The following is a 24,568-nucleotide window of genomic DNA, read 5'->3' on the forward strand; positions in this document are numbered from 1 at the left end:
AGAGCACAAGGGGACACCCGGGTGGCTCAGTGGGTTAAGCCGCTGCCTTCGGCTCAGGTCATGATCCCGGGGTCCTGGGATCGAGTCCCGCATCGGGTTCTCCGCTCCGTGGGGAGCCTGCTTCCTCCTCCTCTCTCTCTGCCTGCCTCTCTGCCTACTTGTGACCTCTGTCTGTCAGATAAATAAATAAAATATTTAAAAAAATAATAATAATAGAGAGCACAAGCAGCGGAGAGAGGCAGAGGGAGAGGGAGAAGCAGGCTCCCCGCAAAACAGGGGAAACCCAACATGGGACTTGATCCTAGGACTCCTGGATCCTGACCTGAGCCGAAGGCAGACGCTTAACTGACTGAGCCACCCAGGCCCTCCTTAAGATTTTATTTTTCAGTCATCTCTACACTCAAGGTGGAGCTCCAACTTACAACTCCCAGATCAAGAGTCACACACTCCAGGGTTGAGCCACCCAGGTGTGCCAAAAAAAGTTATTTTTGTAACCACTGAGAAATATTTCCTGTTTTCTGATTTCTGATTTCTGATCTAACACTCTTCTTGTGTTACGGATGTTTTGTCTTCTTGAATCTCTTTAAGTATGTTACGGGTTCCCTTTGTAGGCCGCATTGTAGGTACACCTGCGAGTCACTGCGGGTTTAATTCTAGGCCAGGGCAATAAAGCAGGCATCGCAATGAAGCAAGTCAAATGAATCTTTGGGCTTCCTGGTGCACATAAAAGTTATGTTTACAGCACCAAAGTCTGTGAAGTGTGCAGTAGCTAGTAAGTAACAGCTTAGGCTGACTCAGTCCGAACATGTGACGCTTGGTCTCCAGGTTACGAGTTCGAGCCCCATACTGGATACGGTGAATACTCAAAAAAAAAAAAAAAAAAAAGCTATAAAAAAAAAAGAGAAAAGCTAACCATCATCTGAGCTTTCAGCAAGTCATAATCACTGATCATAGATGGCCACAATAAATGCAAATATAGTGAAAAAGTTTGAAATATTGTGAGAATTACCAGAATGTGACATAGAGACACGAAGTGAGCAAACGCCTTTGGGAAAATGGTGCCAGCAGACTGGCTCCGCGCAGGGCTGCCGCACACCTTGAGTCTGTAAAAACTACAATATCTGCAAAGTACAAGGAAGCGAAATCCATGGCTTACACACATGTCCCTGGTTCCTCCAGTGCCTATCTTCTTGTTTGTTTGTCTGTCTGTGCGTGCTCCTGGTTCTCGTATGCGTGGTGATCGTTGGTGACATTTCATAAAGAACGACCAAGCTATCCTGCGTTTCCTCTGCTGGTATGTAAATTTTTTTTTTTTTTTTTGCTGGTATGTAAATTATACTATTTTTTCCTCTAGGGTTCTCTCTGATTGGAAATCCTGCCTAGGAATTCTTCGTGGATTAGGATAAGATACACATCCACTGGGGCGCCTGGGTGGCTCAGTCGGTTAAGCCTGTGCCTCCGGCTCAGGTCATGATCTCAGGGTCCTGGGATCGAGCCCCACGTCAGGCTGCCTGCTCAGTGGGGAGTCTGCTTCCCCCCCCCCCTCTGCTTGTGCTTTCTCTCTGTCAAATAAATAAATAAAATCTAGGGACGCCTGGGTGGCTCAGTTGGTTAAGCGGCTGCCTTCGGCTCAGGTCATGATCCCAGCGTCCTGGGATCGAGTCCCACATCGGGCTCCTTGCTCGGCAGGGAGCCTGCTTCTCCCTCTGCCTCTGCCTACAACTCTGTCTGCCTGTGCTCACTCGCTCGCTCTCTCTAACAAATAAATAAATTAAAAATAAATAAATAAATAAAATCTAAAAAAAAAAAAGAAGACACATCATTAAGAGCTTCCTTTGGAGTGGAGAGGGCTAGCGATCAGCTCGCAGCTTGTGGATCACCCCAAAAGCTAGAATAAAAAAACATGTGTTCTGGATTGCCAAGGCTTAACTTCCTCAGACGGTTGGTTCAGTGTCTTTGGAGACAAGCCGTCCGCCATTCTGTCCGAGGGAGAGAAACGCCTTCTGGGTGAGGAGGGGAAGTGGGGTCATCCGTGGGTGCTGTTGGCCTGTCTTGCAGAATGTCACCCCCACCTCTCCCATTTTCCTTTGCCTGTTGATTGGGGAAATCCTCTCGGGGCAGCCTAAGCAGGAAGGCTCTACTGGCAAACCCCCACCGTCTTTGCACTTTTGCTTCTTTTTGTATTCTCCGCCTTTCCATGAGGAGGGATTGGAGACTAAGGACCCAGAGTCAGAAAGCCTGTTTTACTTTCTAACTGTTGCACACACTCAGCATCCAGACGGTTGGAGGCTGTGGTAACGGCTCAACTCATCAAACTCGGTGGAAATTCAGGAAATATTTAATGAATACCAGGGTTCTGTCCCAAAGGCAGGGTTTGCTTGTCTTTTTATCTTTATACAGTTTTAGTAATCTCTGCACCCAACTCAGGGCCTTGAACCTGCAACCCCAAGATCAAGAGTCTCATGGTCCACCGACTGGGCCAGCCAGGCGCCCCTGCATCGTCCCTTTCTCAGGTCATTTGTGTGCACCCCGATAACCCCGACCATAGCGAGGAAGCCCAGAATAACACGAAGACACTCGTATGAAAAGGCAAGTCACAAGTTCAAAGTACAAAGAAACTTAATCAGCGCCGTGATATTACACAGACCCCGAAACTGATCAGAATTCCCTCCAGGCTTTCCACCCAAGTGTCCCGGGCTTCTTCCTTTTCTCCCTGTTACAAATGTCATCCGCTAGAATCCCAAATGAAGTATTTATCCCGTTCAGTCATTCCAGAAATACTTAAGAGTGCTTCCCTATTTGCTAGACATTGCGCTAGGCACTGAGGATGAACAGAAGAGAAGACATATGTGGTCCCTGTCCCCTCGGAGCCTTTAGCTCAATCACCCAACAGATGTTTATTAAACATCCATTATGATCAAGTCGCTGCAGGGGGACAACTGAAGCCACCGGCTGGGGACACTTACATCTCTGTTAACATGACTGTACTTGTCTTCATTGGCATGACTAGTACTCGAAGAGACACTCGCCCAGGAAGATGAATGTTGCCAATTAACTTTATTGCTAATTCCAGCAACTTCCTGAAAGACCCATCAACTCTGATGGAAAACATCAGCTGACTCTCGGGCACCTAGCTAGCTCTGTCTGTAGGACTGTTGATCTCAGGGTCGTGAGTTCAAGCCCCACCTTGGGTATAGAGCTCATTAAAAAAACAAAAACAGCGGCGCCTGGGTGGCTCAGCGGGTTTGGCCTCTACCTTCAGCTTAGGTCATGATCTCAGGGTCCTGGGATCAGCCCTGCATCAGGCTCTCTGCTCAGCAGGGAGCCTGCTTCCCCTTCTCTCTCTCTGCCTGCCTCTCTGCCTACTTGTGATCTCTGTCAAATAAATAAGCAAAATCTTAAAACAAAAACAAAAACAAAACCCAAACCCCACAATCAGTCGGGGGTGCCTGGCTGGCTCAGTGGGTAGAGCATGCAACTCTTGACCTCTTGGTCATGACTTTGAACTTCATATTGGGCATAGGGATTACTTTTAAAAAATCAGCTTAAAAAATTACTTTAAAAATCACATTTTCAATAGAAATATCTACCAAGTGACAGTTTACACCTTAAGACTCTTTGAGCCCCTCCCTTTGCTCTGTAAATTCTCCATGATTCCGCTGTAACCCTTACCTGCCCTAATCAACCCCCTTCTTACCCCAGCTCGGAATGACCTGCTTTCACAACGACTCAGTAAATTTCATGGGTTTGCCCACCATCTTCCTAGGAGGGTTGTCAGACCTTTGGATCTGACAAAGTGCCAGGAACATAGTGAATACAATCCTCACGAATTGACATTGTAGACACAGCCAATAAGCAGAAACCGGGAAATATGTCATTTTTCCTTTATAGTGTCCATGGGGAGATGGTAGCCCGATGTGTCATTATAAATTGTGCCAGCTGAGAAAGAGAGGGCACCAGAGGGGACAGCGGGGGGCGGTTTGGATCCTCGTGAGAAAAGATGGTCTGGAAAACTCTCCGAAATGACAAACTGGGGAAGAGGGTGGTCTGAGTGTGCCCAGTAAGGAGAATAAAGGTGTTGAGACCCTGAGGCCAGGGAGCGGGGTGGGGGGGGCGGTGGTCAGCGGATTCCAGAACACAAAGGAAACCAACCAGGCCAGACTGCGGGGAGAGGGCAGGAGCCTCTCCGGAAACTTCCTCAGCCACAACCACGGCTTCACCCGGGCTAATTATTACTCTAGCAACAGAGTGGGTTTCTGATACTTTTCAGTGCCAATGTGCGGAAGTGAACGTTTCGGGCGCAATGCGTTTCTGAGGCTCTTACTGCTCCCACAAGGGTTCTCATGGCAAAAGGGGTCCGGCTTTTGCGAGTCCACGCGCCGGGCCCCCGGGACCCGCCGCGCTGGCCCGAGCCCTCTGCGTGGCGGAAGCTGCCCGCGGGCTTCCGAGCGGCTCACCCGGGGCGGCCCGGAGGCGAGCTCTCGCCGGCGCAGGGCGCCGGGGTTTTCATCAACTCCCAACCGATCCGCCGAAGGAGCGAGCACATGACCCGCGTGAATGATGTCCTCAGGCTCTTTTCCAGTTTCGTGCACGGAAGTACCGTCCTCGGGGCCCCGAGGAAACCCAAACGGCCTTCGGCCCGAACCCGGCTGCCGGGTCACCCCGGGCCGGGGCCCGAGATCCACGGTCGGGCCGGGGGCGGGCCAGGCCCCGTCGGAGGCGCGGGGGTCCCGCCGCCTCTCCCTCCCCCGCCCCCCTCCCCCCGCACCGGGGCTGGGTGGAGTCCCCGCTCCCGCCGCCCGGCCGGCCCTGCGCGCCCGGGGCCCCTCCCAACAACCCGGGCCCCGCGGGCCTCCTCCCGGGGTCGGCGCGGTGCGCGCGCTCGGCCGCCCGCGGCTCGGCGCCCCCGCCGCGCCCCGCTTCCCGCGCGCTCCCCTCCCGGGCGCGCCCGTCGCCCCTCCCCCTCGGCCGCCCGCCCCGCCCGCCGGCTCCCCGGCCCCCGCCCCCGCGGGTCCCGGGCCCCGGGGTGGGGGGGGGCGCGGCGAGGCAGGCACAGCCCCCCGCCCCCATGGCCGCCCGTCGGAGCCAGAGGCGGAGGGGGCGCCGGGGGGAGCCGGGCACCGCCCTGCTGGCGCCGCTCGCGCTGGGCCTGGGCCTGGCGCTGGCCTGCCTCGGCCTCCTGCTGGCCGCCGCCAGCCTGGGCAGCCGGGCACCGCCGCCCGCCCAGGTGAGGCCCCGCGGCGCAGCCCTCCCGCGGCCGGCCGGGAGCCGAGTCTGCGGCGCGGCGGAGCGGGCCGGGTGGGCGGAGGGCACGGGGCCAGGAAGATGGGTGGAGGGTGCGATGTCAGGTGGAGAGGGACGGGGTGACGCTGCCTCCTTCCCGGCAGGAGCCTTCCCAGGGGGAGCTGGTGGCGGAGGAGGACCCGGACCCGCCGGTGAGTGGCCGTGGGTGCCGGGCGCGCGCGGCGGGGCGTGGGGAGTGTGCGCGAGCCCGGGGCGCGGGGTGTGCCCTCGCGGTGCCAGCTGCGTGTGTGCGGGGGTGTGCGCCGCCGTGCGGGCGTCGGGGACACGGGGAGAGGGGGAGGGTGCCGCCGCGTGAAAGGGGTTTGTGTCACCTGAGTCCGCAGTGTTTATTGGCTGGGGGCGAAGTGGGGGTATGGGATGGGGGGAGCCTGTCGAGGAGGAGGGATGCTGGCGATGCGTGCGGGCTGTGCGCCCACCGTGCACGCCGACGGGGTGTGGGCGCCGCAGGGTCTGTGCCGGGTCTGTGTGCTGGGGTGTTGCGGGCACGGGGTGAAGGCTGGGGCCTGACCCCGGGACCCGGCCTCCCCTTGGCCTCCCTGACTCGCGTGCCTGCCGCTGGCTGGTGGTGCCTCTCCCGCCGGGGGCCCCCTGTCGGTCTCGGTTTAGTCTCTTCGTGGTCTCCCGCAAGACCCCGGTTCAGTTCTGCCCTTAATGCCCCTAGGAACTGAATCCCCAGACAGAGGAAAGCCAGGATCCTGGGCCTTTCCTGAAGAGGCTTGTTCGGCCTCGCAGAAGCGGTGAGCGCCCCTTTCTTCTGCCTTCAGGAGTAATCCTAGTGGCCGGTGGCTTCTGCACTCACTGCTTTTGTGGGGATGGGGAAACTGAGGCATAGATGGGGTGTTGGTGGGGGCAGAGGTCAGAGTCCGGCAGCTGATCGGTTCTCTCTGAAGCCCCTCCCATCCCATAGACACGATTCCCGCTTGACACCCTATGCCTATGTCCGGATATTAAGGAGGGGGTGGCCCAGGATTAGGTGGACCCCTAGGGTCCTGATGGAGACAAGGTGGGGGAGGCAGAGGCGGGGGCCCCAGGAAGCAAAGAGACTCGTGAATGGGATGACCAGGTGAGCCTGTGTCCAGGTTTGCGTGGGGCTGTCCCGGCTCCTGATGGTTATCTCCCTGCGATTACTAATAGCAACCGTTTTGCTCTCAGAAACAACCCAGTTTGGGTGACAAATGATGCAGTCCGTCTCCTTATGGAGGGAGGTATGGCCTGAGGCTCTGAGGCCAGGAGTCTGGACAAGAATGAGGATGCCGGGCTCTGAGAGCAAGGCAGGGCTGGGGAGTGTCTCCGGAGCCCCCAGAGTCAGGGTGAGCTATATGTCGCATCTCTTTCCCCTTGATTCTCAGCACCCAAAGGCCGGAAAACGCGGGGTCGCAGAGCAGTGGCTGCGCACTATGAAGGTGGGTGATGGGTGAGCCGTGCCCAGGGAGATGGGGTGGTAGAGGGACGGGCGGGTCTGACAGCCCTTTCCGTGCCTTTCAGTTCACCCACGACCGGGACAGGATGGCGCGCAGGCCGGTGAGACCCCATTCCCACCCCTGAGCTCTCCCCTGACCCCCACAGCACAGGCCTCCTGGCAGAGCCGCCCCTCAGAACCTTTCACTTCCCACCGCCCTCCCTGCCTTCAGCCTGGGAGCCCCAGAAGCCAGTTCGAGAAAATCTGCAGGGCTCGCTTCTCTCAGCTGCCAGACCTGGTCTCTGTCTTGATCCAGGCAGGAGGACCCAGGGCTCCCCGCACCCAGCCACCAGGCCTCATGCTTGTGCAGGAAACGCATCTGATTCTTCCCTCTTCCAGACCCACGCCCCGCCGTGGATGCCGTGCGTCTTCACACTCTGACCATTTTTCTTAGAATGTTTCTGCTGTGCTCCTTTTCCATCCCTGCCGCACCTTCCATCTCAGCACTGTGACCTCAGAACCTCAAACCCGGTCTCTAGCGCCTTCCCCATCCCTTTGCTCTGTCCCCCACTGTGTTGTCGAGCTAAGGTTCTCCAAACTCACTGTCCTTATTCCGTTGCTTCTCTGCCTGCCTGCATTCACTCCGTGGTCTGGTCTCAGCCCCTTTTCCCTGCACACACTGTGCCCTCACCTGGAATGTCCTTCCGTGGGACAGGCCGCGAGGCAAGACGGGAGGCTGGCTTGGTCTAGGGGGCCTGGCAGCCGAGACGGAGCCAAGTAGATGGATTCGGCGTGTGGCTAGAAGGTCGGGCTCGCTTATGGGTTGGATGTGCCAGGGGAAGGGAAGGAATCAAAAGCGACTTCTAGATTTTTAACTTGGGCATCCTTGGCCATAATAATGCCATTTATGGAGGGAAGAAAGAGGTTGGGAGTTACGTGGATTAAGAATGGGAGTTCAGATCTACTGGACGAGAGGAGAAGTGATAATAAATGAGTGAGCTCCGTGGACAGGCGGCTGGACAGTCAGCTGGCTGAGGCTGGGTCGGGACCCACGGCCATCCGGATGCTGTTCAGACCCCGAGGGTTGGATGAGGCACTGGGGGGGAGAGGGACCCCAAGAGTGAGGCCCTGGGGCTCCGAGACATCCCGGAGTGGAGTGGAAGAGGAGAACCCGGCGGAGACGGGAAGAAAGCCGGGGAGGACAGTGTCCTGTGATCTGCGAGACGATGTGGTCTCACCAGCGAGGGTGTGGCTGTCTGCGCCGAATGCTGCTGACGGGTCACATGATTTGACCGTGGGGGTTTGGTAACCTTAAAAGGCAGCTGGTGACCTTGGCCAAGGCCGTTTCAGTGGTGCAGTTAGGATAGAAGCCAGTGTGGTTGGGGTGAGGAGGAATGGGAAAGAGGAATTGGAGACAGGGACAGCCCTTTCCAGAAGTTTCTCTGTGATGAGCGGAACAGTGGGCCGGTGGCTGGTGGGAGATGTGGATGGAGGAAAAATAGGGATCTTAGCCAACATTTACTGAATGTCACGTTCATGTAGACCTCTCAACGGTAAAGCGAAGATACTCTGATCAGCTCCGTTTTAGAGACGCAAGTTACTTAACCTGCCCGAAGCCATGACCATACTCGGTGGGTCCAGGATTCGAAGCTCCCTAGAGTGTGCTTGTGTGTGGACATGCCCGTGCTCGGCGCAGGGGTGGGTGGATGGGACCTGTACGGCAATGTCCAGGAAGGAGGCAAGGGGTGAGTTCCAGAACGAAGGGAGAGACACAACACCTGTCATCACGAGAGGGTCAGTGGAGAATGTGAGCACAGGTCCGTTTTTGGCTCTGGTCAGGGGGAGGTGAGGGGGCCCTTGTCTGATGACTTCTGGATCCTTCGGAGAATGAGGAAGGCGGGCAGAGGTGCGAGGAGAAGGGGTACAAAGTCCCTGCCTCCTTGAGTGCCAGAGCGGGGTCAGAGGGCGAGCACAGGAAGGCTGCCGGGCAGTAAAGAATGTCCGTTTGGGGGTCTGTGGTTGTGACGTGGAGGGACACGATGGGCCCAGGCACACCATGCCCTTCAGCCTCCACCAGCCTTCCCTCCAGTCGCTTTCACGGTGGGGCTGTCCTCCCTCCTCTCCCCCTGCTTTGCACGCCCCAGGCCAGCCCTCCTGCCCTCCAGATGAGTTGAGTAACCCGGACATTCATCCCTCCGCTGCCTGAACACACACGTGCTGGGAACCTGCTGTTTAAGGATGGGGCTTGGGGCCCACAGGTTGCACCACCCAGACCTAGTCCCCAACAGTGACCGTCTGGGAGAGGAGACGAGCCTGTACATTTGGGAATTGCAGTACGCTGTGACAAGGACAATAAGGAAAGCAGCCAGAAGTGCGCGGTGGCCTAGAGGAAGAAAACTTTACAGTGGAGTCAGGGCCTCCTTCCCCAAGAAGGGGTGGGGGGGGCTCGAAGCACGAGTCTAAGCTGGACACGGGCTCAGGACCTTCCAGGTAGGAGGACCCACTGGTGCCAGAGCCCCGAGCTGGGCGAGAGCAGGGCGAGCCGCTCTGCTTGGAGGCAAGTGCTCGCGGACAGCATGGGCCATGAGCTCGGAGAACAGGGAGCCAGGCCACAGAGCGAGTCTGGAAGTCATTCTGAGGTCAAGGCAGGCAGAGGCAGGCTGCCATCTACGTGTTAGAAACCTCACTGTGCGGTCCCGTGTAAGCGCCAGCAAGAAGGCGCAGGGGGGAGTCCTCTGAGGAGGGAGGCTCAGAAGAATCCCAGCGGCAGTGGCAGGGGCTGGGCCGGGGACGGAGACAGGGTCCCCACCCCCGCAATGCAGGTGGCAGAACTTGTAGGAACTAGAAATGGGGGATTCGGATGGGTGGGGATGCGGAAGAGCTGGGGAAGGCAGCTGCCCAGGAGAGTGGTGGTGGATCCCGAACGTAAGCCAGAGGTGTGGGCCCCGTTGGTCGACTCCCTCTGGCCTCCCACCAGTGTTTGCGGGGCGCCCACTGGGAGTGGTCCCGGCGCTGCATGCCACGCCACAGTGGTGAATGAGACTGTGGTCAGACCCCACACTTGCACCTGCGTAAATAACCCGGATGATTGCCGGTGCCGGGGACGGGTGTGAAGGAAACAGGGTGGCGGGGGGAAGTGAGGAGAGGCAGGGCTGGGACTGGCCGCTTGGAAGTGGGGGGCCAGGGCAGGAAGGGCTGTCGGCGGGGTTGGGATCTCGGTATCTGCAGGGGTGGGGCGGGCAGGCAGAGCGAGGGCAGGAAGACAGCGGGAGTCCTGTGATAGACCGAGGTGGCCCAGGGGGGACCCGGGAAGCCACCTGGGCTCCTGGCCATTGTCTTGTTACTCGTCTTCTTGGCCATGACCTTAGCTCTAGGTTGTTTCATTTTTCACTGTGGTTTTATCGAGCTACACTGTACGTACAGTTCACCCGCTTCGAGGGTCCCGTTCAGTTATGTCTAGGCTTTAGTTCACACAGCTGCAGACATTAGCACGGCAAGACGCCCTGTGCCCGTTAGCCAGCACCCCTGATTCTCCCAGCGCCGCCCCCCAGCTCTGAGCGCCCATCGACCTACTTTGTCTCTATGTATTCATCTGGAAATTTCCTAGGAATCTCACAACGTGTGGCCCTTTGGGGACTGGCGTCTTTCACTTAGCATAATGCTTTCGGTTTGCCCACCGGGGAGCGGTTTTCTTTTTTACGGCTGCATAATATCCCAGCGTGGGGCTGTCCCACCATTTCCTTGTCCATGCATCGCTCAGTGGACATTTGGGTACCATTTTTTAATATTTAACGCTTGTAATCCCAGCCCCGTCTGATTCAAGGACGGTATGCGGACATTCTTTTTTTTTTTTTTTTAAAGATTTTATTTATTTATTTGACACAGAGAGAGAGATCACAAGTAGGCAGAGAGGCAGGCGGTGGGGGGGGGGAAGCAGGCTCCCCGCTGAGCAGAGAGCCTGATGCGGGGCTCGATCCCAGGATCCTGAGATCATGACCTGAGCTGAAGGCAGGGTCTTAACCCACTGAGCCATCCAGGCGCCCCAAGTATGCGGACATTCTTAAAAGAGGCGGACAGCAGAGGTACAAAATATCAAAGTCCCCCGCACTTCTCCCATCTGGCTCTTGTCCCCAGATGTGGCGGGTGACACCTTGCTTCTCCCCGCCCTGGTCGCAGACATGGGTAAACCTCGCACGTCTTCACGCACTCGCTCGTGCACCACGGGCTCCCCGGCCTCGCGCCAGCTCTGCATCTCCTGGGCAAAGGGGGGGCCCCCCGAGTCTTCGGTCCTCACTGGGTGCCTGGGGAGCATGAGGAAGTCCTGATCTCCGATCACCCCCTGCAGGTGTGGACGGGACAGTGAGCGGCTGGGAGGAGGCCAGAATCAACAGCTCCAACCCGCTGCGCTATGACCGCCAGAGCGGGGAGTTCCTCGTGGTGCGGGCTGGGCTGTATTACCTGTACTGCCAGGTAAGCCCCACGCGCGGCCGCGGCGCAGCGGGGACCGGGGGCCAGAGGAGGCGGTGGGTCGGGGCCGGGGCCGGGGCCGACGGGCTCCCTGGGTTGCCGGGGCTTGCAGGAAACCGAGCCCTGGCCAGCGGGGGCCTGGACTCTGCCACCTGCGCCCGCCGGCAGGTGCACTTCGACGAGGGGAAGGCGGTCTACCTGAAGCTGGACTTGCTGGTGGATGACGCGCTGGCCCTGCGCTGCCTGGAGGAGTTCTCGGCCACGGCCACCAGCTCCCTGGGGCCCCAGCTCCGCCTCTGCCAGGTGTCTGGGCTGCTGCCCCTGCGGCCCGGGTCCTCCCTGCGGATCCGCACCCTCCCCTGGGCCCATCTCAAGGCCGCCCCCTTCCTCACCTACTTTGGACTCTTCCAGGTGCACTGAGGGGTCCTGGTGGGGCCCCCACCGCCCCCCTCCACCGTACTCCCCCCTCTGCTGCTCCCCCCCGCCCCCCCCACCTGCCTGCCCTCTGCGGGCCGCTTGGACTGGCGCATTTCATTTCCACCCCACGTAGAGAATCCCCGTCTCCTCTAGCAGCCCCCCCCCCCGACCTCACTAGCTCCTGAACCCCTGGTCATTCGACACCCCCATGTGTCTCCTGATGCCCTCCCCTGGCCACAGCCGCCCCAGGACACTGTGTCTACTCTACTCTGGGTGAGGTTGGGTCCCCCCCCCCCCCACTTCAGGCACTAATCGCGGCTGGACAGGAGGGAGCCCGGGGACTAGGCCGGGGGTTCCCAAACGCGAGGGCTGAGAGCAAGACAAGCTCCTTCCCTGATCATTCCCTGTGGATTTTTAAAAACAGATATTATTTTTATTATTATTGTGACAAAATGTGCATAAGTGGATATTAAAGACAATAAACCACGGTCTCTCTCTTCCTTGGGGCTTACGGGACATTTCTCAGGGTAGCGGAGGGCCCCGGGAAGGGGGTGCGTGCATCCCGGAGTGGGGTGCGGGACGGCGGGCATGCTGGGGCAACGTACGGGCTCGGGAGTGGGGACCCGCCTGCTTCTGACCCCTGAGGCATGAGCAGAGTGTGGAAAGGCAAAGTGCCAGGAAAAAAATCAATGTCTGCCCAAGGTCCAGCAGAAGCCGCCTCATTTACCTAGGAGGCGGGCTTCCTCCTGGGGGTAATCCCTGGCCGGGAGGAGTCGGGCCCTTCCTCTTGGCAGCCTCGGGACCTAAAGCAGGTGCTGGCACAAGCCCTGGCTGGGATGTGGGGTGGGAGCAGGCCCGAAGGGGAGCTCAGGGTCAGGAAGCGGGACGCCGGGGCCCGGGAACGTGCGAACCCGGGCCCCTGGGTCCAGGGAAGGAATCTGACCGTCGTAGGGTGCTTGGGGCTGTCTCCCTCTCTCTCTGACCAGGCCCCTTATGTAAGAGCTCTTCTCGGGAAACAGGAAGTTCTCCCTGCCAAGTTCAGCACAGGGAGTAGTGCCGGCCTCATTCCAACACACCCGGCCTGGCCTTAACCCCAGAACTCAGCCAGTTTCTTGCTTCCGCGACCCTGGTTCTCCTTCCCATCTACCCCCTCGCCCCTCATTTTCCACCTCCAGTCATTCCCAGAGGTCTCCCCCGTGGCTGAGCTGGAGGGTCTTCACCCCCTCACCCTGGACCCCCCGAGGCTGCCCCGCTTGCCTCTCCATCCCTGCTCTTGGCACCATGGCCCGGAGCCAGCCACCCTTCCCTCCCCCACTTCTGGGGCCGTCCCAGGGTTCCTGTGCTCGGCCGCTCCTCCTGGGTGTCACTGGCAGTCCTGTCCTTCCTAGAGAGACTGGCACCAAGTTTTCCCGAGGCTGGAGGAGGGTGTGTGTGTGTGTGTGTGTGTGTGTCCGTCCGGAGGGGGCGTCTTGAGACACCGCCGGCCCCACGGCGGGCTTCCAGGAGCGCCAACAGTGCCCCTTGCTGGCCCTCCTCCTCCTCTTTTTATTCTCAAGTTCCTTTTTATTTCTCCCTTGCGTAACACTCTTCTTCCCTTCTGTACCCCCACCCTCCCCACCACCTCCCGGCCACCCCACTCCCGAGGCCACAGCCTCAGGCGGGGTCCCCGGCTCATGCCAGCCTCATCTCCTTCCTTGATAGCCCCCAAAGGGCCCCCGGGAGACATGGGGGGCCCGGCCCGAGAGCCAGCACTCTCAGTCGCCCTCTGGTTGAGTTGGGGGGCAGCTCTGGGGGCCGTGGCTTGTGCCGTGGCGCTGCTGACCCAACAAACAGAGCTGCAAAGTCTAAGGAGAGAGGTGGCACGGCTGCAGAGGGCCGGAGGCCCTTCCGAGAAGGAGGAGGGGCATCCGTGGCTGAGCCTCCGGGAGCAGGTGAGTGAGGGGAGCAGGGGGTGGGGGAGAAGAGGCTGGGTGCCAGGCCGAGCTCGGGGCCTCCTGGGTCTAGCCCCGCGGTCTGTAAAGTTTTGACGAGGTGCGAGAGAGGGTCCCAGGTTTGGAGGTCAAGGGAGCAGCCATTCCAGGAAAGGAAATTGTTAAAGATTAATGCTTCTCGTGCCTACCAGATCCTGGAGGACAGCCAGCACCAAGACTCAGGTCGCTGGGGAAAAGTGCATGAGTGATGCGGGGCTCTCCTGGGGCTTGGTTGGTGGGGGGTGGGGAGCGTGGCAGGGGTGGCTGGGAGGAAAAGCTGTCGCGAGACCCTTGCTTCTTAGCCTGACCCTGACCCTCTTTCCATGAGCAGAGCCCCAACGCCCTGGAAGCCTGGGAGAATGGGGAGAGATCCCGGAGAAAGAGAGCAGCGCTCACGCATAAGCATAAGCAGAAGAGTGAGGAGGCCTCCGGGGTGGGGTGCGGCAGGGGTGGGGGGATCAAGCCGCAGGGGGATCTGGAGCCAAGGTGAGAGGGGAAGGGACAGGTGGGCACCGCTTAGCTCTCCTCCTTCTCTCCCCAGAGAAGCACTCCGTTCTGCACCTGGTCCCCATCAACATCACCTCCAAGGGTGAGCACTAACTTCAAATAATGGCTCTGGGGGAGGGCCAAGGTCAGGGAACTTTAGGGCTGGCAGCTGGGCCCGAGAGAATTCGGAGGTGAAAAGTCTCTGAGAATGCCCAGAAGTCCTGACGGCCACACTCCTCACCTCCAGAGGACTCCGACGTGACCGAGGTGATGTGGCAACCGGCCCTTAAGCGTGGGAGAGGTCTGGAGGCCCAAGGATATGTTGTGCGAGTCTGGGACGCTGGAGTTTATCTGCTGTACAGTCAGGTAATCCCACAGATACCCCAAGCCTCGTCTGGGGGCCGAGAGGTCTGTTCTCCGGGGGCTTGGATGCCCTGGTACTGAACGTTCCCAGCGCCGCTGTTTGTACCAAACTTCGGAGACCCTCCTTCCTTCCTTGGCTCCCTCATCTGGGCTCCGGAGGCCTCCCAACCCTGGGCCAGGCTTTCTCACTTCCTTCAGCTTCTCCTCCATTCCTGGTCAGGTCCTGTTCCATGATGTGACTTTCACCATGGGCCAGGTGGTGTCTCGGGAGGGCCAGGGAAGGCAGGAGACTCTCTTCCGATGTGTCCGAAGCATGCCCTCCAACCCGGACTGGGCCTACAACAGCTGCTACAGCGCAGGTGAAAGCCCCGTGGGCGTGGGCGGCGAGGGCGGGTGTGAGAAGAGCGGGGAGTTTCTGACCCCCTGGGAGGGGCGGGGACGGGCGGAAGCCTGGGCGGACAGGTGGATCTGGGGGAGGGATGCGGGCCAGGAAGCAGGAGGAAGGCCGAGCTGGGGGAGGAAGGGGAGGCGCGGGAGAGTCTGCGGACTGCGCTCCACGTGTGAATCCTCTCCCGTGTCTCAGGTGTCTTCCATCTGCACCAAGGGGATGCTCTGAGTGTCACAATACCCCGGGGAAGGGCGAAGCTCAGCCTCTCTCCGCACGGCACCTTCCTGGGGCTTGTGAAACTGTGACTATGATACGGACGGTGGTTTTGAGCTCGGAAGATGACGGTGGGCGCGAACTGGAGACCGCCGAGCGGGAAGAGGGGCAGCGGCCTCTTCTGGGTTTGACGGTCACCGATCTCCGCCCCCTCCTCTTCCCGTCCCACCCCCACCCTCTAGACGTTGATTCCGTGGATATTAAAAAGAGGTGTGATACCCTGCTATTGTCCGCCATGCAGCCCCACATTCCCGCGGGCGGGGGGGCCGCGCCGGGCGGCCTCCCGCGGGGCCAGCTGGACCGCTTCCAGCACAGCACCCCCACCTAGCGGCCGCTCGGGAGAGCCGGCCAGCGCCGGCACGGTCCGCGGAGCCTCCCTCCGCTCGCGGACTCGCGGTTCCCCGTGCCACACCCCCTCTGTGCCACCCGCTGCCTCCTCGCTCCGCCGAGAGCCTCACCCCCACTTCTCTCCCCAGCGACGGGGCCCCCGTTCCCAGCACTGTCTCGGGGGGTGTATTTTGCGGCCGTCCGCAGGGGTACCCTCTGCGGCCACGTTACTGCTCGGGTGCCAGGTTCCGCCCTTCCTGCTCGCCCTCCGAGCTGGGACGGTGTCCGCGGAGCCTTGGGTGAATCGCGCGCCCCACGCCGGCCCGCCTTCACTCCCCTGGGCTCTCCTTTCTGCTCCGGACCCGCTCAGGCTTCAATAAAAGAGAATACACGGCTTCCAACCCCCTCGCGCCCCTGCCTAGCCCCGGGATCTCCCCGCCCTCCCGGCTCGCTCCCCGGCGCGACTCCCGGGACCCAGGTTCCGCCGCCCCGGGGTTCGGGCCCGCAGGCGCTCCGCGGCGGGACACGCAGCGGCGGTGGGGCCGGGGGCGGGGGGGACACGCAGGCGCAAACGTGAGAGAAATGGGCTCGCCGCGCGCGGCCGGGAGCAGCAGGCGTGCGCAGGCGCAGTGCCGCACGGGGCTCGGGGGGGCGGGGCCGGTCCCGTGGCGTCCACGCTCTCGGGTAGGCGGGACTAGGCGCGTGCTGGCCGCGCCGGCGCTGTTCGCCGGGTGTGACGCACAAATCGTGCGCCGCCAGCGCCGGTGGGCCTGGGGCTCGCGGGAGGGGAAGGAGGGGAAGGAGGAGGAGGAGGAGGGGGAGGCGGTGGAGGTGGAGGCTGAAGCAGAGCAGGAGACGGCCGCGGCGGGGCGGCTCGGCGGCGCGGCGCGCGGCCCAGGAGCGTTGGAATCCTGAATTGAGAGGGCTGCGCCTGAAGACAGCAGGAGTGGCGGGGCCGCCACCGTCGCCGAAGAGATGAGCCGGGAAGCTTGAGGCCGGAGACGCCCGCCCTCGGGCCCGTCCGCCCGGCTTCCCCGCTCCCGGTGAGGACGCCCCCTACCCTTCCCCCAGCTCTGCCGCGGCCTCTCCCAATTCGGGACCTCATTCCCACCTAACGGGGGCCCAGGAGGCCCTCGAAGGGGCTTCTTAAGGCCCTCGGGCGCCGAACTGTCCTGAGCCTGGAGGACCAAACCGGCGTGGGACGCATTCTGGCCCCCGGGAACGGAGCCGGAGAGGGGGCTGGGCCAGCCAGGCTCACGCGGCTCAGTTCTGTCCCGGCGCCCTGATCCGGCCGCCGAAGCACCGATTGGGTTCTTTCAGTTTCCTTGAACATTCTTCCGTTTTCGTTAGATTTTACTCCTTGAGCCATAGCCCTGGGATCCCCATTCCCTCCTGAGACCTCTTGATTCGACCTGGGCATGCCCATCGCCTCTCCGCCCCAGCCCCCATTCATTCCGAGGTGGTAGAGAACTCTGTTCCCACTCCAGACCACGGTTTCCTTGTGGAAGTTGTGTCCTCCTCGGTTGTCTCTGTATCATGTCAGGGTTCTCGGGCGGAGCCATGCCCCCCGTTAATTGCTCAATTAGGATACTCTTGGTTGTCTTAAGTAGAGAAGTAGAGCCTGGAAATACTGGGTTTAAGCTGGGGACCTCAGAAATAAGATTCTGGACGCTTGCTGCTTAGCCATAGTCTCCCTTGCTTCTGTCTGGTTGGGGGACGGATGATGACACGGACTCTAACGGGCCCCTTGTGGACCGCATTAACCGAACAGGTCGGCAGTCTGTAGGAGTTTTGCGGTTTTTTCCTCTCTTCTTAGATTGTTCGCATCTGAGTCCAGTGACGGCACGCTGAGGAAGAGAGGCGAGATCTTGGGTTCAGGGTGTTTGGATCCTGACACTCTGACCATTGTTTTACAGGGCTACTGGAAGATGAAAGAGACTATACAAGGGACCGGGTCTTGGGGGCCTGAGCCTCCTGGACCTGGCATAGCCCCAGCTTACTCAAGTCCCAGGCGGGAGCGTGTTCGTTGGCCCCCACCCCCCAAACCCCGACTCAAATCAGGTGGAGGGTTTGGGCCAGATCCTGGGTCAGGGACCACAGCGCCAGCCAGACGCCTCCCTGTCCCTCGGCCCTCTTTTGATGCCTCAGCTAGTGAAGAGGAGGAAGAAGAGGAGGAGGACGAGGATGAAGATGAGGAAGAGGAAGTGGCAGCTTGGAGGCTGCCCCCCAGATGGGGTCAGCTGGGAGCTTCCCAGCGGCCTCGCCCTCCCCGCCCTACTCATCGAAAAACCTGCTCCCAGCGCCGCCGCCGAGCCATGAGAGCCTTCCGGATGCTGCTGTACTCGAAAAGCACCTCGCTGACATTCCACTGGAAGTTTTGGCGGCGCCACCGGGGCCGGCGGCGGAGCCTCGCACACCCCAAGAACCATCTTTCACCCCAGGAAGGGGGTGCGACACCGCAGGTGCCATCCCCCTGCTGTCGTTTTGACTCCCCGCGGGGGCCACCTCCACCCCGGCTGGGTCTGCTAGGTGCTCTCATGGCTGAGGATGGGGTGAGAGGGTCTCCACCGATGTCCTCTGGGCCCCCAGTGGAGGAAGATGGATTAAGGTGGACTCCAAAGTCTCCTCTGGACCCTGACTCTGGTAAGGTGGGAGTGGGTGGAGGGAGGGGCCGGGGAGGATCCGGAGCCTCTTGCGGTGGCGACACCTGGGCCTAAAGCTAGTGGGACGGCAGAGTGAGGGCGGTCCAGAAGAGCTGTGAAATGTCTTAAGCTCCACTTTGAGCAGGAACTAAGTCTGGGGAGATAGTCAAGGCTGGGATACAGAGTCCCCGAGTGGGTGTTCTGTGTAGAGATGAGAAAGGGAGGACGTGCGGTTCACAAAAGTCAAGTCAGCCTTCCCCGCTTGAAATCCCTCTTCATTTGCCCTTTCAGAATAAAGGGGCATGTCCGTTTGCGAAGGGTGCCACTCTCCCGGTGGCGGCATGGGATTTCTCTGAGTAGTGGGTCGGGCCACCTGTAGCGTGGGACACTCACTCAGAATGTTTTTTTCGGGGACGGGACTCTCAACCAGACAATTTCCGGCTGTGTTTTTATGAATCGCTGGAGTATTTATCGAACGTGCGCAGGGCATCCTGCCAGGCCCCAGGTCCATAGTGGTGGTAAATATCTCCCAAGTTTAGATCGCGCTGAATCTCAGTCATATCTTGCTTCTGCCCTGCGAGTAGCACGTCTTCTTTTCTGTTCCTTTACAGCCTCAGACGTGCTCCTTTCATGCTTGAGATTCCATTCCGTAGAGTTTGTATCTGTCGGTCCCGTTTCAGTTCATCTTTGTCTTACGGCATCGTTTGACCTTAACCCTATTGTTCTTTGATCCAAGCGGCCTTCTCATCCCCACCCTGTTTCCCCTGTCCTGCAGGCCTCCTCTCCTGTACTCTTCCCAATGGCTTTGGGGGACCCCCCGGGCCAGAAGGGGAGCGGGGTCTGGCACCCCCTGATGCCAGCATCCTCATCAGCAATGTGTGCAGCATCGGGGACCATGTGGCCCAGGAGCTGTTTCAGGGCTCAGATCTGGGCGCTGCGGAAGAGGCAGAGCGCCCTGGGGAGAAAGCCGGCCAGCACAGCCCCCTGCGGGAGGAGCATGTGACCTGCGTGCAGAGTAAGGGACCCCAGAGGGCCCAGGCTCTTCCTCCCAGCCAGCTCCTAAGTCGGAGGCCTCACCCTCTCCTCTTTCCCTCCGCTCAGGCATCTTGGATGAATTCCTTCAAACTTACGGCAGCCTCATCCCCCTCAGCACGGACGAGGTAGTGGAGAAATTAGAGGACATTTTCCAGCAGGAGTTCTCTACGCCTTCCAGGTGAGGCAGAAAAGTGGTGCTCTCAGAAGAGGGCTGGGACCTGAGGGTAGGAGAGAATGCTGCCGCCTTTTCTCCCATAGGGATGTGCTTGGGGAGAAGGAGGAACGTAGGACTGAAGGGGAGGAATCTGAGGGCGGAGTGCCAAGGCCCTGTAAACTGACTGCGTTGGGGCGGGTCTTTACCTGAGGCCCCGAAATACTGCGTATACCTGATAGTCACGTGCCTCTTTCTGCAGACTGGGCCTTTAGCAGGTCCTCAAAAGGACACAGGACCCAAGAAAAGGTTTAGTTTTTGTTTGAAGTAAGCTCTGTGCTCCGTGTGGAGCCCGGTGCGGGGCTTGAACTCAGGACCCCGAGAACAAGGTCTGAGCTGAGATCAAGAGTCGGACGCTCAACCGACTGGGCCTTGCAGGCGCCCCAGAAGGGATTAGTGTAGGTTGTTGCTCTGGGCAGTAGAAGGGACTTCCGTTTGCCCCAGCGCCCTGTCTCTTGTGTGACTCCACTCTCGGCCGCCCCAGGAAGGGCCTGGTGCTTCAGCTGATACAGTCGTACCAGCGGATGCCAGGCAATGCCATGGTGAGGGGCTTCCGGGTGGCCTACAAGCGGCACGTGCTGACCATGGATGACCTGGGCACCTTATATGGACAGAACTGGCTCAACGACCAGGTGAGGAGCCGTGGGGACACGGGCCCCAAGGGGGATTTAGTGCAGAGTAAGGGACCCTTACATGAGGGTGTCTGAGGCCCTCTGGGGGAGGCCCTGTACCCGTGCTGCACCCTGCATGGCACGCTGCCTCCCGTCTTCTCCCCAGGTGATGAACATGTACGGAGACCTGGTCATGGACACGGTCCCGGAGAAGGTAGGCCTCACCTGCCCCAGAAGAACGGCTGTGGTTCTAAGCGGCCTTTTCATTCCCTTTTACTGCTTTACCCGTGAAGACGATCTTTGTTTTTGGGGAGAGATGGTAGAAGGCAGTGTGTTAAATTCAAATCTGTAATTTTCTTTTTTTTTAAGATATATTTGAGTGAGAGAGGTGGGGGGAGAGAGAATCTCAAGTGGAATCCATGCTGCGCGTGGAGCCCAACGAGGGGGTCGCTCTCTTGACCCCCGAGGTCATGCTCGAGCTGAGACCAAGAGTTGGAAGCTTGAGCTACTGCGCCTCGAGGCGCCCCTCAAATCTTTAACCTTGATCCTGAACTTGCCTATTCTTCTCCCCAGCGGGAGGTGGTTTTTCCCTGGGGCTAAACGCTAAGATAAGGCTGAAAAGGACTTGGTTTTTGACGCCCAGTGGAGGGGAGTGGAGGTGGTTGAAACTGGGCCTTGGAGTCTTAATGAAATGGAGCTGCGCGGGCAAAGGAGACCGGGCAGGAGGGCCCGAGCTCTTCCAGCTCCAGCCGCTCTCTCGTATCCCTGGCACAGGTGCATTTCTTCAACAGTTTCTTCTACGATAAGCTCCGTACCAAGGGTTACGATGGAGTGAAAAGGTGGACCAAAAACGTGAGTTACCAGTTCACACCCACGTGTGTAAAGCCTTGCCTAGAGAGGCTTAGGGTTTTGTTTTCTAGGACCCCTTCCTCAAGCCTCCTCACTCAGTCTTTTTAATACAAACAGTCTTGTGGGGTGGGGGTGGGGTAGTACTGATGAAGGCACAAGGATTCAGTATTAAATAAGGACAATTTCTTGCCTTTATGGAGTAAGAGTAAACAAGCAGGTAAAATTTGAGCTGGTGCTGGGTGCTCGATGCTGTGATTAACGTACAAGGATAACGTAGTAGCATGGGAGGTGGGTCCTTTGGGTCGGGCGGTCTGGGAAGGCCTCTCTGCTGAGACTCAGGTGATGAGGAGGAAGCCGTGTGCAGAGCTGGGGGAGAGCGGGTCCAGGCAGGGGGAGCAGCACGTACACGGGACTCCGGGCGAGAAGGGGCATTCGAGGCACCAGGGGTGTCCTGTGTGGTTGGAGCATAGTGAGTGGAGGGAATAGAGGAAGGCATCCGGTCAGAGTTGATCGCGTAAGGATGGGGAAGTGGATCTTACTTTATGTGCCTCGAGAAGCCACTGAAAAATTTTAAGGAGGCCGGGAAATCCCTCACGTTTTGAACTCCCATTTCATGAAGATTGGAAGCGGGCAAGAAGAGACAAGGACAGACTAGGAGGGGAGTACGGAAGTCCAGATGGGAAATGTGGGCCAGAGCGCCAAGGGCAGAGGTACAAGTAGCTTTCTCTAGGACAGGTTTTGCAGTTAGAGCGGATCGTCCTTTCTGACGGGTTGAGCTTGGGAATGAAGAAAAGCTAGGAATCGGGGAGGCCCGGGTTGGTAGAAGTTAACCAGGGAGAAGAATTCGGAGGGAGCGCATTTGGTGAGGGGGGAAAAAAGGGTCCCTTTCTCCCCTCCAGTTCGTTTCCCTGCCCTGAGTTTCAAAGGCCAGGAAATTTCTACAGGGAAGTGGTAGTACCCATAGGCTCCGGCATTCTTTAGTCCCCAGGTTCAGGGCCTTACAACTCCGTGAGCTGGCAGCCTGCTTCTCCCAGTAGAGGTGGGGTGATGCCCAGCGTGAAGAACTTGGCCTTCTGCGTTCTTGTGCTTGATCCCACCCGTGTCCTTTCCCCGTGACCTTCAGCAAGTTGCCTTCCTCTGCCGAGGCGCATTTACCTCGTTGTTCAGTTGATCGTTAACAACTCCCGCGTAGGATTGTGTGTTAACGGGCCGACCCTCCGCTGGGAAGCATGCAGTTCTTAGTGTATGGTGGGTGTTAACTGATTGAACCCTCATGACACACACAGGAGGTATGTGCCGTTATTTTTAGCCTCTTACGCATTAGAGAACAGAGGTATAGAGAGTTACTGCGTAGCTTGCCCATGGTCACAAGCTAGTGAATGGAGGAGCTGGGTGTAAGCCCTGGCGTCTGGCTCCGGAATCCTGAGCCTGGGTTCATAGCTGCTCAGCCCTGGTACCTTTAATGATTTTATTTGATAGTGATCACAAGTAGGCAGAGGGGCAGGCAGGCAGAGAGGAGGAAGCAGGCTCCCCACCCAGCGGAGAGCCCGACGTGGGGCTCGATCCCAGGACCCTGAGATCACAACCTGAGCCGAAGGCAGAGGCTTCGTCCACTGAGCCACCCAGACGCCCCAACCCTGCTATCTTTAATGTGTGGAAAGTACCTGGCCATCCTGGGCTCTCGGGTGTGTTTACTGACAGGACCTCCTTTGACCTGCCTTCTTTCTCCCGCCGGAGTCCACGTACGCTGAGCCCTGCCTTACAGTGGAGGCGCCGGGCTTTGTGCTTGGCTACTTGGCTGCTTGCCTGCACCTCCACTCCTCTCTAGGGCCCTCATGGCAACAGGCGGGACTCCCGTGCTGTCTGACCTGACCTCCGGCACTGCCCCCCTTAGGTGGACATCTTCAATAAGGAGCTCCTGCTAATCCCCATCCACCTCGAGGTGCACTGGTCCCTCATCTCTGTTGACGTGAGGCGGCGCACCATCACCTATTTCGACTCGCAGCGCACCCTAAACCGCCGCTGCCCTAAGGTTTGAGAGGGAAGGGGGACAGATGGGAAGCACGTGGGGAGGAGATCCAGTGGCAAGGCGTTCCGGGCAGAAGGGCGGGCTTGGGGGCTGAGACTGCCATACCCTAGGTTCAGTTGGGAAACATAGGGCATCGCTTCCTCCTTTTTCCTGTCTCTGCAGCATATTGCCAAGTACCTACAGGCAGAGGCAGTGAAGAAAGACCGGCTGGATTTCCACCAGGGCTGGAAAGGTTATTTCAAGATGGTAAGTGTCTGGGGGGCGCGTGGTATGGGGTCATGAGAGAGGTGTGATAGGAAATAGAGTTGAAGCCACACGCCTAGGAGCTTTCTTTTTATTCTCTAGAATGTGGCCAGGCAGAATAATGACAGTGACTGCGGTGCCTTTGTGTTACAGGTAAGTAGGCAGCAGCTGGGCTTACAGTTGGGGAAGGAGGTGGGGAGGCCCTCTGGCCCCCGCGATCTGGCTCACAGGCACTTGAGCAGGGACTAACCTTGTGTGTTAGAATGCAGAGATGCGGACATCGTTGGTCTTCTCGTGGCTTCCCCATCCCACATTGGGACTGGGTCTCTTGGTCCTTGCTCTCTGGCTCTCATGTAGTTGTCTCCCAGCGTCCAGTGCTCGAACAGGCGTAGAGTCAGGCTTCTCTTGTCTGTGAAACGTGGAAGTTCTTGGATAGGCCCAGTGAGCTGGATCTGGCTCCGGGAAGCACGGAGCCCAGGTCCTGGCTTGGGGGGCTGCTCAGCGGGCGGTTCTCACGGCCTGCTTTGTTAACACCCAGTACTGCAAGCACCTGGCCCTGTCTCAGCCATTCAGCTTCACCCAGCAGGACATGCCCAAACTCCGCCGGCAGATCTACAAGGAGCTGTGTCACTGCAAACTCACTGTGTGAGCCTCGTATCCCAGGCCTCAAGCCCATTCGTCAATGGGCATGGGGACATGGGGGACCCTTCCTTCCCGAGAAACTCCAGTTCCTCTCTTGCCTCTCCCCCTCCCAGTTCCCTATGGTTTTTCATATTTAAATGTTTTAATTGATTTCTGTATTTTTTTTTCTTTGAGAGAATACTTGTTGATTTCTGATGTTCAGGGGGTGGCCATGGAACAGCCTCTTCTCCCTCTGCCAGGGAGGAGTTTGGCCTTGTGGCCTGGGTGGGGCGGTCATCCCCCTTCCGTGTGCAGGGGCGGGGGCAGGAAAATCTGTGCTGGGGTGGTGGGCGGGCAAAGGGAGTGTGCCTGCCAGATCTTCAAACTTTGTTTTATACGTATATATAAACGCCACGGTCCTGCTCTGCTCAATAAAGGATCCTTTGGAGATGCGTCGTGCTGGTCTTCCTTCTGGCAAGCTCGGGTTCGGCAGGCTCTTAGCCACCGCTGGGGGGTGCCGAGACGCCCCGGGCCTGTCTTCCGTCGCGGGCTCGGGCAGAGACGAAGCCCCCCGCCCCGGCAGGGAGGCCGGGGCTGCAGGGGGCCGCGCGCGAGCTCAGGGATGGGGGAGCTTCGCGGCAGCACCCCCAGGCGCGCGGGGCTCCCCCTCCCCGCCCGGGGCCGGCAGCGCGCCTCCGGTTTCCACCGCCCCCCGCACACTCGCAGCGGCTCGGGGCGGGGTCCGGGCTACCTTTGCGGCAGGAGACGACACGCTAAACCGTGGGTCCGGCGCGCACCGGCAGCGGAGGCGAAGGGAAGCGGCCGTCTCGGGAGCCCGGAAGTCCCTGGAGGCTGAAGCCTCGCCCCTCGCGCGCGATAGGGCCGGCCAGGCCACATGACCTGGGCGCTCTCGCCTCCGCACGTGTAGGGGCG

General features: G+C 59.2%; 3 protein-coding genes across 5 annotated transcripts; all 3 read left to right on the plus strand.

Annotated features, from left to right (window-relative positions):
• Nucleotides 1-4,432: 4,432 nt before the first annotated feature.
• Nucleotides 4,433-12,087, plus strand: LOC308356593 (tumor necrosis factor ligand superfamily member 12). Of its 2 annotated transcripts, none has more exons than XM_080825676.1 (7): nt 4,433-4,596; nt 5,388-5,435; nt 5,966-6,041; nt 6,654-6,707; nt 6,790-6,825; nt 11,049-11,173; nt 11,339-12,087. In XM_080825676.1, exons 1-7 carry the CDS (start codon nt 4,558-4,560, stop codon nt 11,588-11,590), a joined length of 630 nt encoding a protein of 209 aa, XP_080681802.1. In that variant the 5' UTR covers nt 4,433-4,557; the 3' UTR covers nt 11,591-12,087. The 2 variants fall into 2 exon arrangements, with proteins under 2 accessions (XP_080681802.1, XP_080681801.1); XM_080825675.1 differs by lacking the exon at nt 4,433-4,596 and adding an exon at nt 4,935-5,227.
• A 182-nt stretch (nt 12,088-12,269) lies between these two features.
• Nucleotides 12,270-15,793, plus strand: TNFSF13 (TNF superfamily member 13). Of its 2 annotated transcripts, XM_080825674.1 has the most exons (7): nt 12,270-12,399; nt 13,289-13,518; nt 13,889-13,973; nt 14,099-14,146; nt 14,291-14,409; nt 14,627-14,765; nt 14,990-15,793. In XM_080825674.1, the coding sequence occupies exons 2-7, from the start codon at nt 13,312-13,314 to the stop codon at nt 15,097-15,099; spliced, it is 708 nt and encodes a 235-aa protein (XP_080681800.1). In that variant the 5' UTR covers nt 12,270-12,399; nt 13,289-13,311; the 3' UTR covers nt 15,100-15,793. The 2 variants fall into 2 exon arrangements, with proteins under 2 accessions (XP_080681800.1, XP_080681799.1); XM_080825673.1 differs by lacking the exon at nt 12,270-12,399 and having other exon boundaries at nt 12,412-13,518.
• A 382-nt stretch (nt 15,794-16,175) lies between these two features.
• Nucleotides 16,176-24,407, plus strand: SENP3 (SUMO specific peptidase 3). Its single transcript, XM_080825643.1, has 11 exons — nt 16,176-16,437; nt 17,311-18,037; nt 18,812-19,051; nt 19,138-19,249; nt 19,767-19,914; nt 20,060-20,107; nt 20,668-20,745; nt 22,637-22,774; nt 22,934-23,017; nt 23,117-23,167; nt 23,553-24,407. Exons 2-11 carry the CDS (start codon nt 17,323-17,325, stop codon nt 23,661-23,663), a joined length of 1,725 nt encoding a protein of 574 aa, XP_080681769.1. The 5' UTR covers nt 16,176-16,437; nt 17,311-17,322; the 3' UTR covers nt 23,664-24,407.
• The last annotated feature ends 161 nt before the right edge of the window (nt 24,408-24,568 follow it).

The sequence above is a fragment of the Martes martes genome (assembly GCF_963455335.1).
Source record: "Martes martes genome assembly, chromosome: 16".
NCBI lineage: Eukaryota > Metazoa > Chordata > Mammalia > Carnivora > Mustelidae > Martes > Martes martes.

What these genes read in the sequence shown, in the direction of transcription:
- LOC308356593 (XM_080825675.1), top strand. Translation starts at nt 5,069, where the DNA reads ATGGCCGCCCGTCGGAGCCAGAGGCGGAGGGGGCGCCGGGGGGAGCCG. An exon ending in AGTGGCTGCGCACTATGAAG is followed by an intron (nt 6,708 to 6,789) that starts GTGGGTGATGGG and finishes CGTGCCTTTCAG; the next exon opens with TTCACCCACGACCGGGACAG. An exon ending in ACAGGATGGCGCGCAGGCCG is followed by an intron (nt 6,826 to 11,048) that starts GTGAGACCCCAT and finishes CACCCCCTGCAG; the next exon opens with GTGTGGACGGGACAGTGAGC.
- TNFSF13 (XM_080825673.1), top strand. Translation starts at nt 13,261, where the DNA reads ATGCCAGCCTCATCTCCTTCCTTGATAGCCCCCAAAGGGCCCCCGGGA. An exon ending in GGCTGAGCCTCCGGGAGCAG is followed by an intron (nt 13,519 to 13,888) that starts GTGAGTGAGGGG and finishes TTCCATGAGCAG; the next exon opens with AGCCCCAACGCCCTGGAAGC. An exon ending in TTTATCTGCTGTACAGTCAG is followed by an intron (nt 14,410 to 14,626) that starts GTAATCCCACAG and finishes ATTCCTGGTCAG; the next exon opens with GTCCTGTTCCATGATGTGAC.
- SENP3 (XM_080825643.1), top strand. Translation starts at nt 17,323, where the DNA reads ATGAAAGAGACTATACAAGGGACCGGGTCTTGGGGGCCTGAGCCTCCT. An exon ending in AGAACTGGCTCAACGACCAG is followed by an intron (nt 19,915 to 20,059) that starts GTGAGGAGCCGT and finishes TCTTCTCCCCAG; the next exon opens with GTGATGAACATGTACGGAGA. An exon ending in TGAAAAGGTGGACCAAAAAC is followed by an intron (nt 20,746 to 22,636) that starts GTGAGTTACCAG and finishes TGCCCCCCTTAG; the next exon opens with GTGGACATCTTCAATAAGGA.